This window comes from Oncorhynchus gorbuscha, linkage group LG26, assembly GCF_021184085.1.
Source record: "Oncorhynchus gorbuscha isolate QuinsamMale2020 ecotype Even-year linkage group LG26, OgorEven_v1.0, whole genome shotgun sequence".
NCBI classification, from domain to species: Eukaryota; Metazoa; Chordata; class Actinopteri; order Salmoniformes; family Salmonidae; genus Oncorhynchus; species Oncorhynchus gorbuscha.
In genome coordinates this window covers 329,543-347,971 of record NC_060198.1, presented here as the reverse complement: position 1 = coordinate 347,971, position 18,429 = coordinate 329,543, and the positions used below count along the sequence as shown (strand labels likewise).

General features: G+C 39.6%; 1 protein-coding gene across 1 annotated transcript in view; it reads right to left on the bottom strand.

The window, feature by feature from the left end:
• The window catches only part of LOC124016401 (zinc finger protein 836-like), a 48,059-nt gene that overhangs the window by 7,925 nt on the left and 21,705 nt on the right, over nt 1-18,429 (bottom strand). The window contains 1 exon segment of the mRNA XM_046331960.1: nt 16,791-18,025. Coding sequence (XP_046187916.1) covers nt 16,791-18,025 — 1,235 coding nt within the window.

Genomic DNA, 18,429 nt, shown 5'->3' with positions numbered 1-18,429 from the left:
ATAATTCACAACAATACACACAAATGTAAAAGTAACAATGTTATTAAGAAATATATAAATATTAGGAAAAGCAATGTAGGAGTGACATTGACAAAAATACATGAAATGAGTAAAGCAGTATGTAAACATTATTAAAGTGACCAGTGATTCCATTATTAAAGTGACCAGTGATTCCATTATTAAAGTGACCAGTGATTCCATTATTAAAGTGACCAGTGATTCCATTATTAAAGTGACCAGTGATTCCATTACTAAACTGACCAGTGATTCCATTATTAAAGTGACCAGTGATTCCATTATTAAAGTGACCAGTGATTCCATTATTAAACTGACCAGTGATTCCATTATTAAAGTGACCAGTGATTCCATCTATGTAAATAGGGCAGCAGCCTCTAAGGTGCAGGGTTGAGTAACCGGGTGGTATCCGGCTAGTGATGGCTATTTAACTGTCTGATGGCCTTGAGATAGAAGCTGTTTTTCGTCTCTCAGTCCCAGCTTTGATGCACCTGTACTGACCTCGCCTTCTGGATGGTAGAGGGGTGAACAGGCCGTAGCTTTGATGCACCTGTACTGACCTCGCCTTCTGGATGGTAGAGGGGTTGCTTTGGACTTCCTGTGACATTGTGTTCTATAGGTGTTCTGGAGGGCAGTGCCACGGTGACGCGTTGGGCAGACAGTACCACCCTCTGGGGAGCTCTACGGTTGCGGGCAGTGCAGTTGCCGTACCAGGCGGTGATACAGCCCGACAGGATAATCTCAATTGTGCATCTGTAAAACTTTGTTAAGGTCTTAGAGGCAAAGCCACATTTTTTCAGCCTCCTGAGGTTGAAGACGCATTGTGGGTGGACCATTTCAGATTGTCAGTGATGTGTACGCCGAGGAACTTTAAGCTTTCCACCTTCTCCACTGTGGTCCCATCGATGTGGATAGAGGCGTGCTCTTTCTGCTGTTTCCTGAAGTCCACGATCAGCTCATTTGTTGTGTTGACGTTGAGGGTGAGTTTATTGATTGTGGCCTGTGGAACATTGTCCCACTCCTCTTCGAAGGATATGCAAAGTTTCTGGATATCGGCGGGAACAGAACACGCATCGATCCAGAACATCTCAAACATGTACAGTGGGTGACATGTCTGGTGAGCATGTAGACCATGGGAGACATGGGACATTTTCAGCTTCCAGGAACTGTGTACAGATCCTTGAGACATGGGGATGTGCATTATCATGCTGAAACATGAGGTGATGGCGGTGGATGAATGGCACCATAATTGTCCTCAGGATCTTGTTACGGTATCGCTGTGCATTATCATGCTGAAACATGAGGTGATGGCGGTGGATGAATGGCACCATAATGGTCCTCAGGATCATTATCATGCTGAAACATGAGGTGATGGAGGTGGATGAATGGCACCATAATGGTCCTCAGGATAATTATCATGCTGAAACATGAGGATGATGGAAACATGAGGTGATGGCGGTGGATGAATGGCACCATAATGGTCCTCAGGATAATTATCATGCTGAAACATGAGGTGATGGCGGTGGATGAATGGCACCATAATGGTCCTCAGGATAATTATCATGCTGAAACATGAGGTGATGGCGGTGGATGAATGGCACCCATTATCATGTGAAACATGAGGGATCTTGGCGGTGGATGAATGGCACCATAATGGTCCTGAGGATAATTATCATGCTGAAACATGAGGTGATGGCGGTGGATGAATGGCACCATAATGGTCCTGAGGATCTTGTCACAGTATCGCTGTGCATTCAAATTGACATCAATAAAATGCAATAATGTTCATTGTCCGTAGCTTATGCCTTCCCATATCGTAACCCCACCGCCACCATGGGACACTGTTCACAACAGCAAAACGCTCGCCCACTCGACGCCATACACACAGTCTGTCATCTGTCCTGTACAGTTGAAACCGGGATTAATCTGTGAAGAGCACACTTTTCCAGCGTGCCAGTGGCCATCGAAGGTGAACATTTCCCACTCAAGTCGATTACGACACAAAAATGCAGTCAAGACCCTGATGAGGACGACGAGCACGCAGATGAGCTTCCCTGAGACCATTTCTGACAGTTTGAGCAGAATTCTTCGGTTGTGCAAACCCACATTTTCATCAGCTGTCTGGGTGCCTGGTCTCAGCCGATCCCGCAGGTGAAGAAGTCGGAAGTGGAGGTCGTGGGCTGGAGTGGTTACATGTGGTCTGCAGTTGTGAGGCCGGTTGAACATAATGCTAAATTCTCTAAAATGACAGTAGAGGTGGCTTATGGTAGAGAAATTAACATTAAATTCTCTGGCAACAGCTCTGGTGGACATTACTGCAGTCACAAGAAGTTGGCCACAATTTACCACATGGTGAGGTCACCATGAAAAGCCTAAACTCCGCCCACGCAAGTCTGCTGATTACAAGGTCCTGTGTAAATTTTATTTTCAACCAGCAACGACCAGGAAATAACGGATTTTTTTTTTAATCACACGGTTACAGTTTTAGTTTCATCCCGTTGAACAATATGATATAAAACACAGGAAAAACGGAATGTTTTGCACTTGGTCTTTAAAGCTGGAATCCGTAATTAAACCAATAACAAACCCCTTCTCTGTTTTGGTAAAAGGCTGAGGGATGGGCTTTGAGATAGGTAACCACTCAAATGAATAGACAGCCACAAAGTGGTAGGCCACACAAGCTCACAGAACAGGACTGCTGAGTGCTGAAGCGCGTCAAATTAATCTGTCCTCCGTTGCAACACTCACTACCGAGTTACAAACTGCTTCTGGAAGCAACATCAGCAGAAGAACCGTTCGTCGGGGGCTTCATGAAATGGGTTTCGAAGGAAGAAAGGCCCTAAAAATGGTCAAAGACCCCAGCCACCCCAGTCATAGACTGTTCTCTCTACTACCGCATGGCAAGTGGTACCTGAGTGCCATGATAAGCTTGGCTTTTAGTCAAAATAAACTAAATGGGGGCAAAAATGTGTCGATGTTTGTAAATACGAGATTCACCTGCACAAAATGAACATCTCTCTACCATGGACACTGTGTGTCATGGCTGGATAGGTTGTGGTTCCACTCTCTAAACCAACTGTGTTACCTAGGAGACCTGCTGTTTGTGGGTCTGAAACGTTCCTTTTAGCGCTGCATGAAACTGTCAGTGTTGTGTGTTTTTAAGGACACGCCTCCAATACCCCTCCCACCTCAGCACAAGTGAGCTGATGTTAGACAGGTACATAGTTGAACCTGGTGTTGGGGCTGGAAAATGCCAGCACTCATGTTCTTACATTAGGAAGTTCCAAACTAATGTGTGTTTGACACTTGGGCCTCTAATCGCCAGCTGAAAACAGGCCCATAATGTTAAAGCCCCGAAGCAGTATTTTTAAATCATCCCTTATGTCTAATACATCACTGTGTTTGTTTTATTTCATGAAAATAACTTCAAATATATTTGTTATCATTTATTTCCCTGAGCCTCCTTTTGCCATTGAAATGCTCAGTCTGATCTTCCGGGCAAATTAAAACAAATTTACATACACAGCCCTGATTGGTGGACAGAGCCTACCCTGCTTACCCCTTCAAAGTAGGAGGATACAAGTGCAAATAAAAGATGACTGGTCATTCTGATCAGATTGTGATGTCATGATCTGGGCCAAAAACTCCATCCCACCTGAACAGGCTGAAATTCCAGGAATTATTTTCCAAACAGGAACGTCACATTTTTAACTACACTGCCCCTTTAAAATAGGTTGAAAGCAAGTTACTCTTCAGAAAGAAGCACCAGATTGGTGGAAATACTCAATAATAGTTCTGGAATCTCCTGTGGCTGTCAATGCACCAGACTCTCTCCATCCTAAACAACTGAACTTACCTGGATCAGTGTTCCCATCGACTTCTTCCTCCTCTTCCCTGTTCTCCACTTCTTTGAATGCTCTCTCCTCTGCCATCTCCTCCTCCTCCCCCTCCTCCTCTTTGAATGCGCTCTCCTCCGCCTCCTCTTTGAATGCGCTCTCCTCCTCCTCCTCTTTGAATGCTCTCTCCTCTGCCATCTCCTCCTCCTCCCCCTCCTCCTCTTTGAATGCGCTCTCCTCCGCCTCCTCTTTGAATGCTCTCTCCTCTGCCATCTCCTCCTCTTTGAATGTGCTCTCCTCCTCCTCCTCCTCTTTAATCCCTCTCTCCTCCTCCCCCTCCACCTCCTCTTTGAATGTGCTCTCCTCCTCCTCCTCTTTAATCCCTCTCTCCTCCTCTTCCTCTTTGACTATCACATTGAGTTCCAGTGGATGACTACAGTCCTCCAGCTTCACTAAGACCATTTCTGGACCCCACTGTGAGCTTCTCTGTGCTGGAACACCACAGTAAGAACCCGGGGACTTGGGTTCAGACATGGAAGACTATAGTAGGATTCAAAAGAGGCACAAACGAAAATATAAGGTGAGTTTCACAGCTTAATTAATAAAGGAATATAACTAAATATTCCAACCACTAGGAATCTACTAATACATGTAGCTAGCTAGCATTGCTGTGGTAATCATACAACTAGCGTTAGCAACGTTGAGCTAGTTGGGTTTGCTTTAGATGACTGACACCTTTCTCACTAGGATGAAACGATCTAGCTAGATAACCACATTACCAGCAAGAAGTTATTTTGAAGCAACGGCGAACCAAAATAACAATTGATTTGTAATCTATAAATTACCAGTTAGCTAATGATTAGATACTGAAATTATAATAACAAGCTTGCTCGCTAGCCAGCCTTAGAAACAGCCTAGCTAACCAGCCAAGCTCACTTATTAGTTAAGGGTGTCAATATATTTATGCCATCTTGAAGATGGACAATTCACATTACATTCTTAATAACAAATAACGTTATCATTCACAACAGTGTCTTGAAGATAAACACATTTGCTTGGGTAGCCATTTTACTGGCGAGTTAACTCTAGCACAAATGGCTATTGTTGACACATAATTTGTTGGACGTGGATAAATAATCCGCCTACTAATGTTTACATATGGAATCGTTTCAGAATATATTAGGAATCTGGATCTTACCTTGACGCTTGACATTGAACTGGCAGCTGTTGTTGTTCTGGCTCGCCTTACTCCTTCTTTGGTTTAACGGCGGGTGGCATCCAGTATAATGTTGCATTACCGCCACCAACTGGACCGGAGAATAAATCAATTATACTTTGTGATAGAAACATACAAATTACGCTGCCAAATATTGTTGATGTTCTCCGTATCCATAGCCAGAATGATTTTGCAGTGCATGGTGATCGAAAATATGTCCTGTTATATTCAGAGGTTTAGAGAGGCTGAAGTCTGTGAATAAAAAAAATACTAATTATACAGACGATTAACAAAACATGCACAAGACAGTATTCATAACTTGCTTTTTGTGGTGAATGTGAATGAAAACCATTATCAAAACAGTTTCCATACACATGCCTTGTCCATAATGTAGAGGCTTATGGGATATTCATTGAAGAGGTAAGATAAGAGGATGGTACATGTGATCAGTATAACATACCAATTGACATAACTTTGTATGCCTCCTTGTCTGTATACCTGCAGACACAGACACAAAACTGAGCAGTTCAGTCATCTGCACCCAATACAGCCATCTTTCAACATATTGTTATAGTCTACATATCCTTACCTCATCTGCACCCAATACAGCCATCTTTCAACATATTGTTATAGTCTACATAATCTTACCTCATCTGCACCAATACAGCCATCTTTCTACGTATTCTTACCTCATCTGCCCAATACAGCCATCTTTCAACATATTGTTATAGTCTACATAATCTTACCTCATCTGCACCCAATACAGCCATCTTTCAACATATTGTTATAGTCTACATAATCTTACCTCATCTGCACCCAATACAGCCATCTTTCAACATATTGTTATAGTCTACATAATCTTACCTCATCTGCACCCAATACAGCCATCTTTCAACATATTGTTATAGTCTACATAATCTTACCTCATCTGCACCCAATACAGCCATCTTTCAACATATTGTTATAGTCTACATATCCTTACCTCATCTGCACCCAATACAGCCATCTTTCAACATATTGTTATAGTCTACATAATCTTACCTCATCTGCACCCAATACAGCCATCTTTCAACATATTGTTATAGTCTACATAATCTTACCTCATCTGCACCCAATACAGCCATCTTTCAACATATTGTTATAGTCTACATATCCTTACCTCATCTGCACCCAATACAGCCATCTTTCAACATATTGTTATAGTCTACATATCCTTACCTCATCTGCACCCAATACAGCCATCTTTCAACATATTGTTATAGTCTACATAATCCTTACCTCATCTGCACCCAATACAGCCATCTTTCAACATATTGTTATAGTCTACATATCCTTACCTCATCTGCACCCAATACAGCCATCTTTCAACATATTGTTATAGTCTACATATCCTTACCTCATCTGCACCCAATACAGCCATCTTTCAACATATTGTTATAGTCTACATATCCTTACCTCATCTGCACCCAATACAGCCATCTTTCAACATATTGTTATAGTCTACATATCCTTACCTCATCTGCACCCAATACAGCCATCTTTCAACATATTGTTATAGTCTACATATCCTTACCTCATCTGCACCCAATACAGCCATCTTTCAACATATTGTTATAGTCTACATATCCTTACCTCATCTGCACCCAATACAGCCATCTTTCAACATATTGTTATAGTCTACATATCCTTACCTCATCTGCACCCAATACAGCCATCTTTCAACATATTGTTATAGTCTACATATCCTTACCTCATCTGCACCCAATACAGCCATCTTTCAACATATTGTTATAGTCTACATATCCTTACCTCATCTGCACCCAATACAGCCATCTTTCAACATATTGTTATAGTCTACATATCCTTACCTCATCTGCACCCAATACAGCCATCTTTCAACATATTGTTATAGTCTACATATCCTTACCTCATCTGCACCCAATACAGCCATCTTTCAACATATTGTTATAGTCTACATATCCTTACCTCATCTGCACCCAATCTTTCAACATATTGTTATAGCCATACAGCTTTCTTTCAACATATTGTTATAGTCTACATATCCTTACCTCATCTGCACCCAATACAGCCATCTTTCAACATATTGTTATAGTCTACATATCCTTACCTCATCTGCACCCAATACAGCCATCTTTCAACATATTGTTATAGTCTACATATCCTTACCTCATCTGCACCCAATACAGCCATCTTTCTACATATTGTTATAGTCTACATATATCCTTACCTCATCTGCACCCAATACAGCCATCTTTCAACATATTGTTATAGTCTACCTCATCTGCACCCAATCATCTTTTACCTCATCTGCACCCAATACAGCCATCTTTCAACATATTGTTATAGTCTACATATCCTTACCTCATCTGCACCCAATACAGCCATCTTTCAACATATTGTTATGTCTACATAATCTTACCTCATCTATACAGCCATCTTTCAACATATTGTTATAGTCTACATATCCTTACCTCATCTGCACCCAATACAGCCATCTTTTCATATTGTTATAACATATCCTTTCATCTGCACCCAATACAGCCATCTTTCAACATATTGTTATAGTCTACATATCCTTACCTCATCTGCACCCAATACAGCCATCTTTCAACATATTGTTATAGTCTACATATCCTTACCTCATCTGCACCCAATACAGCCATCTTTCAACATATTGTTATAGTCTACATATCTTACCTCATCAACCCAATATCTTTCAACATATTGTTATAGTCTACATATCCTTACCTCATCTGCACCCAATACAGCCATCTTTCAACATATTGTTATAGTCTACATAATCTTACCTCATCTGCACCCAATACAGCCATCTTTCAACATATTGTTATAGTCTACATATCCTTACCTCATCTGCACCCAATACAGCCATCTTTCAACATATTGTTATAGTCTACATATCCATCTTCTCAAGCCATCTTTCAACATATTGTTATAGTCTACATAACCTCATCTGCACCCAATACAGCCATCTTTCAACATATTGTTATAGTCTACATATCCTTACCTCATCTGCACCCAATACAGCCATCTTTCAACATATTGTTATAGTCTACATATCCTTACCTCATCTGCACCCAATACAGCCATCTTTCAACATATTGTTATAGTCTACATATCCTTATGGTAACCTCATCTGCACCCAATACAGCCATCTTTCAACATATTGTTATAGTCTCTTACCTCATCTGCACCCAATACAGCCATCTTTCTACATATTGTTATAGTCTACATATCCTTACCTCATCTGCACCCAATACAGCCATCTTTCAACATATTGTTATAGTCTACATATCCTTACCTCATCTGCACCCAATACAGCCATCTTTCAACATATTGTTATAGTCTACATATCCTTACCTCATCTGCACCCAATACAGCCATCTTTCAACATATTGTTATAGTCTACATATCCTTACCTCATCTGCACCCAATACAGCCATCTTTCAACATATTGTTATAGTCTACATATCTTACCTCATCTGCACCCAATACAGCCATCTTTCAACATATTGTTATAGTCTACATATCCTTACCTCATCTGCACCCAATACAGCCATCTTTCAACATATTGTTATAGTCTACATATACCTCATCTGCACCCAATACAGCCATCTTTCTACATATTGTTATAGTCTACATATCCTTACCTCATCTGCACCCAATACAGCCATCTTTCAACATATTGTTATAGTCTACATATCCTTACCTCATCTGCACCCAATACAGCCATCTTTCAACATATTGTTATAGTCTACATATCCTTACCTCATCTGCACCCAATACAGCCATCTTTCAACATATTGTTATAGTCTACATATCCTTACCTCATCTGCACCCAATACAGCCATCTTTCAACATATTGTTATAGTCTACATATCCTTACCTCATCTGCACCCAATACAGCCATCTTTCAACATATTGTTATAGTCTACATATCCTTACCTCATCTGCACCCAATACAGCCATCTTTCAACATATTGTTATAGTCATATATCCTCATCTGCACCAATACAGCCATCTTTCAACATATTGTTATAGTCTACATATCCACCCAATACAGCCATCTTTCAACATATTGTTATAGTCTACATATCCTTACCTCATCTGCACCCAATACAGCCATCTTTCAACATATTGTTATAGTCTACATATCCTTACCTCATCTGCACCCAATACAGCCATCTTTCAACATATTGTTATAGTCTACATATCCTTACCTCATCTGCACCCAATACAGCCATCTTTCAACATATTGTTATAGTCTACATATCCTTACCTCATCTGCACCCAATACAGCCATCTTTCTACATATTGTTATAGTCTACATATCCTTACCTCATCTGCACCCAATACAGCCATCTTTCAACATATTGTTATAGTCTACATATCCTTACCTCATCTGCACCCAATACAGCCATCTTTCAACATATTGTTATAGTCTACATATCATCTACCTCATCTGCACCCAATACAGCCATCTTTCAACATATTGTTATAGTCTACATATCCTTACCTCATCTGCACCCAATACAGCCATCTTTCAACATATTGTTATAGTCTACATATCCTTACCTCATCTGCACCCAATACAGCCATCTTTCAACATATTGTTATAGTCTACATATCCTTACCTCATCTGCACCCAATACAGCCATCTTTCAACATATTGTTATAGTCTACATATCTTACCTCATCTGCACCCAATACGCCATAGCCATTTCAACATATTGTTATAGTCTACATATCCTTACCTCATCTGCACCCAATACAGCCATCTTTCAACATATTGTTATAGTCTACATATCCTTACCTCATCTGCACCCAATACAGCCATCTTTCAACATATTGTTATAGTCTACATATCCTTACCTCATCTGCACCCAATACAGCCATCTTTCAACATATTGTTATAGTCTACATATCCTTACCTCATCTGCACCCAATACAGCCATCTTTCAACATATTGTTATAGTCTACATATCCTTACCTCATCTGCACCCAATACAGCCATCTTTCAACATATTGTTATAGTCTACATATCCTTACCTCATCTGCACCCAATACAGCCATCTTTCAACATATTGTTATAGTCTACATATCCTTACCTCATCTGCACCCAATACAGCCATCTTTCAACATATTGTTATAGTCTACATATCCTTACCTCATCTGCACCCAATACAGCCATCTTTCAACATATTGTTATAGTCTACATATCCTTACCTCATCTGCACCCAATACAGCCATCTTTCAACATATTGTTATAGTCTACATATCCTTACCTCATCTGCACCCAATACAGCCATCTTTCAACATATTGTTATAGTCTACATATCCTTACCTCATCTGCACCCAATACAGCCATCTTTCAACATATTGTTATAGTCTACATATCCTTACCTCATCTGCACCCAATACAGCCATCTTTCAACATATTGTTATAGTCTACATATCCTTACCTCATCTGCACCCAATACAGCCATCTTTCAACATATTGTTATAGTCTACATATCCTTACCTCATCTGCACCCAATACAGCCATCTTTCAACATATTGTTATAGTCTACATATCCTTACCTCATCTGCACCCAATACAGCCATCTTTCAACATATTGTTATAGTCTACATATCCTTACCTCATCTGCACCCAATACAGCCATCTTTCAACATATTGTTATAGTCTACATATCCTTACCTCATCTGCACCCAATAGCCATCTTTCAGCCATCTTTCAATACAGCCATCTTTCAACATATTGTTATAGTCTACATATCCTTACCTCATCTGCACCCAATACAGCCATCTTTCAACATATTGTTATAGTCTACATATCCTTACCTCATCTGCACCCAATACAGCCATCTTTCAACATATTGTTATAGTCTACATATCCTTACCTCATCTGCACCCAATACAGCCATCTTTCAACATATTGTTATAGTCTACATATCCTTACCTCATCTGCACCCAATACAGCCATCTTTCTACATATACATATTGTTATAGTCTACATATCCTTACCTCATCTGCACCCAATACAGCCATCTTTCTACATATTGTTATAGTCTACATATCCTTACCTCATCTGCACCCAATACAGCCATCTTTCAACATATTGTTATAGTCTACATATCCTTACCTCATCTGCACCCAATACAGCCATCTTTCTACATATTGTTATAGTCTACATATCCTTACCTCATCTGCACCCAATACAGCCATCTTTCAACATATTGTTATAGTCTACATATCCTTACCTCATCTGCACCCAATACAGCCATCTTTCAACATATTGTTATAGTCTACATATCCTTACCTCATCTCCACCCAATACAGCCATCTTTCTACATATTGTTATAGTCTACATATCCTTACCTCATCTGCACCCAATACAGCCATCTTTCAACATATTGTTATAGTCTACATATCCTTACCTCATATACAGCTTATCTTTCTCATCTGCACCCAATACAGCTCATCTTTCAATACAGCCACATATTGTTATAGTCTACATATCCTTACCTCATCTGCACCCAATACAGCCATCTTTCAACATACATATTGTTATAGTCTACATATCCTTACCTCATCTGCACCCAATACAGCCATCTTTCAACATATTGTTATAGTCTACATATCCTTACCTCATCTGCACCCAATACAGCCATCTTTCAACATATTGTTATAGTCTACATATCCTTACCTCATCTCCACCCAATACAGCCATCTTTCTACATATTGTTATAGTCTACATATCCTTACCTCATCTGCACCCAATACAGCCATCTTTCTACATATTGTTATAGTCTACATATCCTTACCTCATCTCCACCCAATACAGCCATCTTTCTACATATTGTTATAGTCTACATATCCTTACCTCATCTGCACCCAATACAGCCATCTTTCAACATATTGTTATAGTCTACATATCCTTACCTCATCTGCACCCAATACAGCCATCTTTCAACATATTGTTATAGTCTACATATCCTTACCTCATCTGCACCCAATACAGCCATCTTTCAACATATTGTTATAGTCTACATATCCTTACCTCATCTGCACCCAATACAGCCATCTTTCAACATATTGTTATAGTCTACATATCCTTACCTCATCTGCACCCAATACAGCCATCTTTCTACATATTGTTATAGTCTACATATCCTTACCTCATCTGCACCCAATACAGCCATCTTTCAACATATTGTTATAGTCTACATATCCTTACCTCATCTGCACCCAATACAGCCATCTTTCTACATATTGTTATAGTCTACATATCCTTACCTCATCTGCACCCAATACAGCCATCTTTCAACATATTGTTATAGTCTACATATCCTTACCTCATCTGCACCCAATACAGCCATCTTTCTACATATTGTTATAGTCTACATATCCTTACCTCATCTGCACCCAATACAGCCATCTTTCAACATATTGTTATAGTCTACATATCCTTACCTCATCTGCACCCAATACAGCCATCTTTCAACATATTGTTATAGTCTACATATCCTTACCTCATCTGCACCCAATACAGCCATCTTTCAACATATTGTTATAGTCTACATATCCTTACCTCATCTGCACCCAATACAGCCATCTTTCAACATATTGTTATAGTCTACATATCCTTACCTCATCTGCACCCAATACAGCCATCTTTCAACATATTGTTATAGTCTACATATCCTTACCTCATCTGCACCCAATACAGCCATCTTTCAACATATTGTTATAGTCTACATATCCTTACCTCATCTGTTATAGTCTACATATCCTTACCTCATCTCGCACCCAATACAGCTAGTCTTTCAACATATTCTTACCTCTTTGTTGATTGATATCTTTTGAATTGTCTCCATTTTCGGCTTTAGAAAGATTTGCACAAGTATGAAAAGATATATTTAGCTAATTTCCTCAAATTATTTCAGATTTGGAAATGGTTTTAATTATGTGTACTTAGGATACATTGTATGCTAGCTGTTCAACTGGAGTTAGCATGCTAGAATCCCTGCTATTTATGACCAAATAATGCAAAAATGTAATTCTCACCACACGTCATTGCCACCACATAATGGACTGTGATGGTAAGGACAGAATGTGGTGTTAATGACAAAATGTATTAGTTCAGTCATTTTTATTTACCTGAAACCGCTACAGGATTGGTGGGTCCACCGCAGGACTGTTGAGCTAGCGTAGGCTAATGCGATTAGCATGAGGTTGTCAGTAGCAATAAAATTTCCCAAGACAAAGACATATCTGATATTGGCAGAAAGCTTAAATTCTTGTTAATCTAATTGCACTGTCCAATTTACAGTAGCTGTTACAGTGAAATAATACCATGCTATTGTTTGAGGAGAGTGCACAGTTATGAACTTGTAAAGTTATCAATAAACCAATTAGGCACATTTGGGCAGTCTTGATACAAAAGTTTGAACAGAAATGCAATATTTCATTGGATCAGTCTAAAGCTTTGCACATACACTGCTGCCATCTAGTGGCCAAAATTGTAATTGCGCCTGGGATGGAATAATACATTATGGCCTTTCTCTTGCATTTCAAAGATGATGCTACAAAGAAAATACAAAAAAACGCATGTTTTTTTTATTTTTTAATGTCTTATACCAGATCTAACGTGTTATATTCTCCTACATTCATTTCACATTTTCACAAACTTCAGTGTTTCCTTTCAAATGGTATCAAGAATATACATATCGTTGCTTCAGGACCTGAATTACAGGCAGTTAACATTTGAGACTGTCATTTTAGGTGAAAATTGAAAAAAAGGGCAGATCCTTAAGAGGAACTGAAAAAGACAAACAAATTTCATATGATCACGGATGTTGAAATTATTAAACACCGATTTAAATTAAACACTTATTTGCTAAATAAGACCATTACATGTATTATGTTAGGATGATTGAGTGGTTTTGGTGTAACCATTACATGTATTATGTTAGGATGATTGAGTGGTTTTGGTGTAACCATTACATGTATTATGTTAGGATGATTGAGTGGTTTTGGTGTAACCATTACATGTATTATGTTAGGATGATTGAGTGGTTTTGGTGTCTATTTATGTGACTTACAATGTTTATTACTGACTTCAATTATTTCTTTAACATTTTTCTTTAATATTTCCTCTAAATCAACCAAGGAGAGGACAAGGACATACACTATATATACAAAAGTATGTGGACACCCCTTCAAATTAGTGGATATAGCTATTTCAGCCACACCCGTTGCTGAAAGATGTATAAAATCGAGCACACAGCCATACAATCTTTATAGACAAACATTGGCAGTAGAATGGTCCTTACAGAAGGGCTCAGTGACTTTCAACGTGACACAGTCATTGGATGCCACCTTTCCAACAAGTCTGTTGGTCAAATTTCTGCCCTGCTAGAGCTGCCCCGGTCATCTGTAAGTGCTGTTATTGTGAAGTGGAAATGTCTAGGAGCAACAACAGCTCATCCACAAAGTGGTAGACCACACAACCTCACAGAGGGGAACTGCCGATTGCTGAAGCATGTAGTGCATAAAAATGGTCTGTGCTACGTTGTAACACTCACCTACCGAGTTCCATACTGCCTCTGGAAGCAACTTCAGCAACATAACTGTTCGTCGGGAGCGTCAGGAAATGGGTTTCCATGGCCGAACAGCTGCACATGCATAGAGCAAAAACTAGAAATGATAATAGTCTATCTAATAGGAACAATTAAATGAGATGTGTATGGTAATTTGGTGTATGGCCACTTCGGGAATATGAACTCATGGCCAGAAAAGGTGAGAAAATTATTCTGCAATGTTTATGATATGTATTATGTTTATAAATGAAATATTGTCTACTTGATAAATTTGACATTACAGTATTCAGACGTAGGCTACAAACGTCAATGGAAAATGTCAAGTCTCTGTTTTTATATAAATGCCATTTAGCTGACGCTTTTATCCAAATCGACTTACAGTCATGTGTGCATACATTCTACGTATGGGTGGTCCCGGGGATCGAAACCAATACCCTGGCGTTACAAGCCCCATGCTCTACCAACTGAGCTACAGAAGGACCTCTTACAGTTTAACTTCGGGTCGGAGCTATATAGAGCTAAATACTTGAAATCTGTTTACTACTATTCTATTTACTACTGTGAAGTAGGTCCAATTAGAGATGGGACAAATGGTAGGAGAGCTGGAGAGTTCACAGTCAAACTTCGATGCATAAGAACCAGTGTGAAGCTCTCAAAGGGCCTTCCTTACATAAAGCCGTATATACTGCTATGTAAACCTACATAAACATGATTCATTGGAGTCTCCTATCTTAAAGAACATATTCAGGGCGTTCTGGCATATGGTCCTGCACAGACACCAAAGAAAGATGGGGGTCATGACACAGACACCCCCCATATCTTTACCATGCACAGACACCAAAGACAAGATTAACATTTTCAAGGCTAATCTCTTATCTTTACCATGCACAGACACCAAAGACAAGATTAACATTTTCAAGGCTAATCTCTTATCTTTACCATGCACAGACACCAAAGACAAGATAAGGCTAATCTTATCTTTACCATGCACAGACACCAAAGACAAGATGGACATTTAAGGCTTCTTATCTTTACCATGCACAGACACCAAAGACAAGATGGACATTTAAGGCTAAACACAATACAATTTCCTTCACACCTTCAACCCTCCATAATAAAGTGAGACAGGAGACTGAGTTTATTACATTTTGCTTATTTTCTTTCATTTATGTTGCATATATTTTTTTGTGACTAAATAAAATGTTTTTTTAAATTTGAAAAGAAAGAAAAAAAGAGTGATTATAGAAATCTAACCAGAAGATATTAACTCTGGATTCTACCACGAAATATAACTTCACTGAATAGTCCATTGTGGCAGCGTCCTCTAGGAAATCATTTGGATGTTCTCTGTTGAAGGTCTGCAGGTATTGAAGTATTGCATTCCCAAACAGACAGCTGTTTAGTGGAAATACTGACCATGACAAACCATGTCCCCTAATCACCAATCAAATAAATACACTTTCTGTAAAACTGCCTTTTCTCTGCAGTCCTTTTGACTGATTCCTGAAATATGTTCAGATAACAGTTATTTTCCCACTTTATTTCAATAAACAATAGTCAAACTTCAGAACATAAGGATTCTCTCCAGTGCGAGTTAGGTGAATGCACCAATTTGTAAGTCGCTCTGGATAAGAGCGTCTGCTAAATGACTTAAATGTAAATGTAAATGTAGCTGGTGTTTCTTTAGGTCTCCTAGGCAACTGAACCTTTTACCTCACACAGAGCAGAGGCTTCTCACCTGTGCCAGTGAAAAGGTAGGTCTTCAAATTTGATGACTGACTGAATTGTTGTGGAAATTCTTACACTGGGACACTCAAAGTCAATATTAAAATGAATCACCCTTTATTGTCAGCAAGCTGGAGAGGTCACAGTCAAACTTAGATGCACACGTACCAGTTTAGGACACCAAAGATAAGATGCACACAGAACATTTTATTCATTACAGAACCTTTCCACAGCTGGTGTTTTTTGGGGGAAATATAAACTGGTGAAACTACCCCCACATTGATAGTAGAGTTAAGGCTTATCCCCTATGTGAGCAAACTGGTGTCTTCAGATTTAATGACCCAGCTTTCATCCTGTGTGAGTTCTCTGGTGTTTCTTTAAAGCTGATGATTGACTGAAACCCTTCCCACAATGAGAGCAACAGAAAGGCTTCTCTACTGTGTGGGATAGCTGGTGTCGCTTAAGGTTTCCTACCAGACTGAAACTCTTCCCACACTGAGAGCAGACGTGAGGCTTATCTCCAGTGTGAGTTATCTGATGAGTCTTCAGAGTTGATAAATGACTGAAACTCTTCCCACACTGACGGCAGTGGAAGGCCTTCTCTCCTGTGTGAGTTATCTGGTGCGTCTTCAGAGTTGATGATTGACTAAAACTGTTCCCACACTGGGAGCAGTGAAATGACTTTTTTCCTGTGTGAATCAGCTGGTGTTTCTTTTGGAAATATAAACTGGTGAAGCTATCCCCACATTGAGAGCAGTGGTATGGCTTCTCACCTGTGTGAGTTATCTGGTGTGCCTTCATTTCACATAACCTGCTGAAACTCTTCCCACATTGAGAGCAGAGGTAAGGCTTCTCTCCTGTGTGAGTTAGCTGGTGTTTTTTCAGAGTTGACAACTGACTGAAACTCGCTCCACATTGGGAGCAGTGGTAAGGCTTCTCTCCTGTGTGAGTTCTCTGGTGTGACTTTAAGTCTCTTGGATGTCTGAAATCCTTCCCACACTGAGAGCAGTGGTATGGCTTCTCTCCTGTGTGAATTAAATGGTGTGCATTTAGGTTGGCTAACTGACGGAAACTCTTCCCACAATGAGAGCAGAGGTAAGGCTTCTCTCCTGTGTGAGTTAGGTGGTGTTTTCTCAGAGTAGATAACTGACTGAAACTCTTTCCACATTGGGAGCAATGATAAGGCTTCTCTCCTGTGTGAGTTCTCTGGTGTGTCTTTAGTTGATCCGAATGACTGCAACCCTTTCCGCAAACAGTGCAGTGGTATGGCTTCTCTCCTGTGTGAGTTATCTGGTGCGTCTTGAGTTTGCTTGGTGTTTCACATATCTTCTCACATTGACCACACGGGTATGTCATAATCCTTTTTTGAGTCTGTTTTGATTTGAGGTGAATTGGACAAATAAAGCTGCCTCTGCAATCTGAGCAGGGGTGGGGCCTACAAGTGTGCCTTCTCAACTCCTCTGGATCATAGAAACTAGTGAAGCAGTCCATGCAGTGATGTTTCTGTCTTGAGTTCTTCCGTCTGTGTTGTTTATGGTTTCCTGATGCTGTGGAACTGGGCTCACTGTCTGAACCTGGGTTGGAGATCTCTCCTGTGGGAATATGGACAGATATGGGGTTAGAATCAGGAACAGCATTGAAATGGTTTTTGAAAGACTTGTTTAAAGGCCTAATGCAGCCGTTTTGATATCAATATAAAACTATTTACTGGGTGACAATTAGGCACCTTACTTTAATACACTGAACAAAAATATAAATGGTAGAAGCAATCATTTCTAAAATTATACTCATAAAAGGAAATCAATAGACTGAAAAACATTCATTAGGCCCTAATTGTAACGGTTTTCATGTGGTGAAGGAGAGTCGGACCAAACTGCAGCGTGTAGATTGCGATCCATGTTTAATAAACAACGTAGACACGAATAAACACAAACACTACAAAACAATAAACGTAACGAAAACCGAAACAGCCTATACTTTGTGTAAACTAACACAG